Source organism: Lupinus angustifolius, unplaced genomic scaffold, assembly GCF_001865875.1.
Source record: "Lupinus angustifolius cultivar Tanjil unplaced genomic scaffold, LupAngTanjil_v1.0 Scaffold_181_13, whole genome shotgun sequence".
NCBI lineage: Eukaryota > Viridiplantae > Streptophyta > Magnoliopsida > Fabales > Fabaceae > Lupinus > Lupinus angustifolius.
This window is the reverse complement of record NW_017726589.1, coordinates 45733-50914: the sequence shown is the minus strand read 5'-3', so window position 1 is coordinate 50914 and position 5182 is coordinate 45733. Positions and strand designations below refer to the sequence as shown.

Here is a 5182-nt window from a genome sequence, read left to right as displayed (position 1 = left end):
AAGTGCAGCGGAAAGAGAAATATCCAAGAGAAGAGATCTTTACTGATCCTTACAAGAAAGACAAACGCATGCTTTGCAAGAAATAGAAGAAGAGAAAAACTTTCATTCACTTGCCTTGAGAGAATATTATGACCGAATGAATCCAAAGCTAAAACAAGAAAGTGGTTAAATACCAACCACAACTAAATTACTATTCTTAGAGTATGGACTTTAACTAACACAATGGCCCAATACAAAATAACAAGGGAAAAACAAAAAAAGTAAACAATGGGCTTAAGTAGAAGCAAATAGGCCCAGAGAAAGAACGAAGAAGAAGGAAGCCATGCTTGCTTGAGTATGAAGGAACACGAACTTTAACACCTCCCCTCAAGTTGGACGGTGTAGATTAGAGAGTCCCAACTTGGAAATGAAGACTTTGAAAGACTTAGATGGAAGAGGTTTCGTGAAGGCATCGGCAAGCTGGTCAGACGATGGAATGGGAAGCAAATGAATAATTCCTTTCTGAATTTTATCACGAACGACGTGGTAGTCGATTTCAATATGTTTAGTCCGTTCATGGAACACTGGATTGTGAGCTAAGTAAATGGCAGATCGATTATCGCAGTAAACAGAGGTAGAAGTTGATGGTGGAAGATGAAGGTCATCGAAGAGATAGTGTAACCATTGAATTTCACATGCCAGAGTTCCCAAAGCTCAGTATTCTGCTTCCTGTAACACCCTAGCCTGGACATGCGACCCTAAGGTCCATGAATTTACTGAGCGTGCCACCTATTAAGCTGAAATATCCCATCTAGTATTTTATCCCCCCTAAAGGGAGCCTCCGCGACTCGAACCCATGACCTCAGGGACTTATAGTCATTGATTCCATTGAGTCACTACCACTAGCTTAATAGGTGGGATAAAAATACTACATGGGGTATTTAAGCTTAATAGGTGGCATGCTCAGTAAATTCATGGACCTTAGGGTCGCATGTCCAGGCTGGAGTGTTACACTTTCGATGAGGACCGACTCACGATTTTTTGTTTCTTTGTCTTCCATGAGATAAGGAAAGAGCCCAAAAAAATGCAGAATCCAGTTATGGATTTTCGGGTGTCGAGGCAACAAGCCCAGTCTGAATCGGCAAAGGCAGTGATTTTGAATGTGGAGGAAGAAGAGAAGAATAAACCTTGAGATGAAGAAGACTTTAAGTAGTGTAAAACCCGTAAGGTAGCTTTGTAGTTGATGGTGTGAGGTTGTGACATGAACAAGCCTTATTGTTGTACAACATAAGAGATGTCAGGCCTTGAGATTGTGAGGTATATTAATCTGCCAACAAGTCTGCGATAAGAAGAGGGGTCTTGAAGGGGAGAACCTTGGTGCATTTGAAGTTTGAGAGCAGGGTCAAAGGGTGTGGAAGCAAGCTTGGCAGCCAAGGTTCGAGAGTCTTCTAGTAGGGATAAAGTGTATTTTCATTGATTTAAGTGTATGCCTTGAGGAGATCTTGCAATTTCAAGACCCAAGAAGTATCTCAAGTGACCAAGGTCCTTGATTTTGTATGTATTATCCAAGACTGTTGTGACAGATTTTATTTCTGAGATGTTGTTGCTAGTAAGAACAAGATCGTCTACATAAACCAAGATTGTTGTGAAGGAGTTGGATGATGACTTGGTGAAGAGAACCTGATCAGCAGAGGAATGATGGTAGCCTAGGGAGATGAGTTTTGTAGATAGGGTTGTGTGCCACTCACGACTGGCCTGCTTTAGTCCATATAAGGACTTATGAAGCTTGCAAACCAGAGGTGAATTAGTAGGAAGAAGCCTAGGGGGAGGTTGCATATACACATTCTCATGAAGATCACCATGGAGGAAGGCGTTGTTGATGTCCAATTGCTCCAAGAACCAAGATTTTGCAACAGCTAGAGTTATAATGACTCTGATGGTAATGATTTTGTCCACGGGTGAGAAGGTATCAAAATAGTCTACACCTTCCAATTGTGTGAACCCTTTTGCCACCAGCCTAGCTTTATATCTATCCAGGATCTCATCTTCAAGGTACTTTATTTTGTAGATCCATTTGCAGCCAACAATGGATTTATCAAGGACCAAATTTGATTAAGTTGTAGAGCTGCTAATTCCTTCTGCATTGCTTCCTGCCAGCAGGGAATGGTGGAAGCTTGCTTGTAAGAAGATGGTTCAACATTTGCAGTGACTGCGAGGAAAAAGTTCATGTAGTAAGGAGAATAATTAGAATAGTTGATATAAGAGCTTAAGAGATAGGGAATACATGTTGTAGAGGAGTTATGGATTGATGGAGAGTTGATGAGATTGCAATGTCTTGGAGGTGGGAATAAGGTTTTCTGATCCTATTAGATTGTCTTATGGGATTATGAGGGGTATTGTGAATAGGAGGGATTATGGTTGGAGTTGTGGAGAACGGATAGGGTGTGAGAGGTATGTCATTGGTATCAAGAGGTGGGTTATGTATCTGGTTTGGTTGGCAGATGGTATGAGAGGGTGTGGCCTGTAATTGTTGAAAAAGGAATTGGTCTTCATAGAATGTAGTGTTCCTAGAGATGAAAATAGAGTAGGATTTGAGGTCATATAAAATGTAGCTTTTGGTGCCTTCTTGGAAGCCAAGGAAGACAGATTTAATAGCCATCGGTTGGAACTTGGTTCTATGGGATTACAGGGTTATGGCATATGCTAGGCAACCAAAAACTTTTAAGGTATCTAAGGTTGGAAGGGTATGGCATAAACATTGATATGGACTTCTTTGTTGGAGCAGAGGGGTAGGGGTCCTATTAATGAGGTGGACAGAGTGTTGGATAGCAAAATTCCACAGTTTTGGAGGTAAATTGCATTGAAAATAAAGGGCTCTTGTAACATTAAGGATGTGTTTATGTTTTCGTTCAACTACCCCATTTTGTTGGGGAGTCTCAACACAACTTCTTTCATGTATGATTCCCTTATAGGCAAGCTAATCATGCATCAAGAACTCAACACCATTATCACTTCTGAGGCATTTCAGTTTGTTGTCAAATTGAGTTTCAATGTAGGTTATGAAGTTAATGAGGTGAGGTCTGGCCTCGGCCTTAGTTTTTAACAATAAGGCCCAAGTGAATCTTGTATGATCATCTACAAGAGTTAGAAAGTATTTATGACCAAACAAAGTAAGGACAACATATGGTCCCCAAATATCAGCATGCAATATTACAAAAGGTTTTGTTGTAGTAAATGTACTATGAGCAAAAGGTAATTTGTGTTGTTTAGACATATGGCAAATATCACAAGGAATAGAATTCTACTTAACATGAATGAAATGAAAATGTTTATTTAGACTTAAAAAACAGGATTGGGAACATGTCCTAATCTTAAGTGCCATAGGCAATCATTGTAAGCATTGTTAACATAAGAAGTAGAATTTGACATTAAAGTTCTGGAGTGATCAAGATCAAGCAGGAATAATCCTTGATGAGGCCTAGCTGAACCAATCACTTTCTTGGTATGATTCTGCAAGATTAAGCACTAGTTTTGAGAAATAAGCAAGTAACATTGTAAATCATGCATTAATTTGTTAACAAATAAGAGATTAACATGGAATTCTAGAACAAGAAGAACATCAGTAAGGGTGAGGGAAGCATTTAGATGAACTGTGCAGAAATGCATGTAGAGACTGAGTCTCCACTTGGCAAGGTAATGGTCAAAGGTGCTATGGACTTGTATGTGTGAAATTTTGCAATATTAGAAGATATGTGATCTGTAGCACCTGTGTCCAATAACCATGTGAAATTAATGTTACCTGATGCACTAGGAGAAGCTGTTGTATTAGAGGGAAGTATGGTGTTCACTGCAGAGTTGATGGTATGGCCCCTTTTTTGGATTGTTGCAGAAGATCAAGTATGCCTTGCATCTGATCCTCAGTAAATGTTCTGGTGTTAGCTTGAGGTGTTGGGAAGTCATGATCAGTAGTATCTTCTTTGTCCATAGGGAAACCAGTGGTATGATTGACCATTCTGGTTGGTTTATTGCTTTGGTAGCCAGGGGGATACCCATGTTTGAGAAAGCAAGTTTCAATTGTATGGTTTGTTCTTTCATAAAAGGTACAAAATTTATTCCCTTGACTTCTATTTGGTCCATTTTTCCTATTGCCTCTACCTCTGTAAGTATAACCCCCTCTGCCCCTAGGAGTGGAGATTGTAGTGTTGCTAGGATTCCTAGGCAAGGGTTCTTGTTTTGAGTTAATGTGTAAAATTCTAGTCTCAACTTCTAATGTGGGGAGGGTAAGGAGGCTAAACTGTCTTTCTTGTTGGATCAATAGGAAAAAGGTTTTACTGATGTTAGGAAGAGGATCTAGTACCATAATTTGTGACCTTACATGAGCATATTGCTCATTTACCCCTTTCAGAAATCTGATTACATAGGTTTGCTCTCTATAGGTTTTGGCACACTGAATCACTCCACAAGTGCATGATGTGGCATATTTGCAATTAGGGATAGATGTAAATTCTTCAATTTCTTCCCATATGCTTTTCAATTGAGTATAAAATTCTGATATAGTAAGATTACCTTGATTTAGGCGATAGAAAACTTCAAGAAGTTCTGCAATTCGAAACATGTCTCCTTGATAGAACCTTTCTTGAAGGTCCTTCCATACTTCAGCGGCTGAGTTCATCCAGAGGATTGATTTCACTATTGATTCTTCTACTGAGTGTTGTATCCATGACAAGATCATAGTATTGCATCTTTTCCATGGATGATACATAGAATCACCTGGTAGAGGTTGAGGAAGGCTGCCATCAATGAAACTGAGTTTGTTCTTTGAATCTAAAGCCAGTTTCATTGCCCTCGACCATGAATGGTAATTTGTTCCATTAAGTAGGGGTGTAACCAGAACTAAGGTAGGTTTTCAGTTGGGTGACGAAAGTATGGATTGACATATTGCTCGAGAATTAATTGATTGGCCATTTATGTGAAAGAATGAAGAAGACGGAGGAAGGAACTAGAGGAACTCTTGGTAGGAGAATTTTTGGAGAAGAAGCAGAAGATCTTGAAGATGAATCAGAGCATGAATTAATTTGATACCATCTTAGCTTCTTGAGTGCAGCGGAAAGAGAAATATCCAAGAGAAAAAATCTTTATTGATCCTTACAAGAAAGACAAACGCATGCTTTGCAAGAAATAGAAGAAGAGAAAAACTTTCATT

General features: G+C 39.3%; 1 protein-coding gene across 1 annotated transcript; it reads right to left on the bottom strand.

Annotated features, from left to right (window-relative positions):
• Window positions 1-3823: 3823 nt before the first annotated feature.
• On the bottom strand, window positions 3824-4819 carry LOC109340480. Its single transcript, XM_019578187.1, has one exon. The coding sequence runs from the start codon at window positions 4817-4819 to the stop codon at window positions 3824-3826; it is 996 nt and encodes a 331-aa protein (XP_019433732.1).
• Between the last annotated feature and the right edge of the window lie 363 nt (window positions 4820-5182).

What these genes read in the sequence shown, in the direction of transcription:
- LOC109340480 (XM_019578187.1), bottom strand. Translation starts at nt 4,819, where the DNA reads ATGAAACTGGCTTTAGATTCAAAGAACAAACTCAGTTTCATTGATGGC.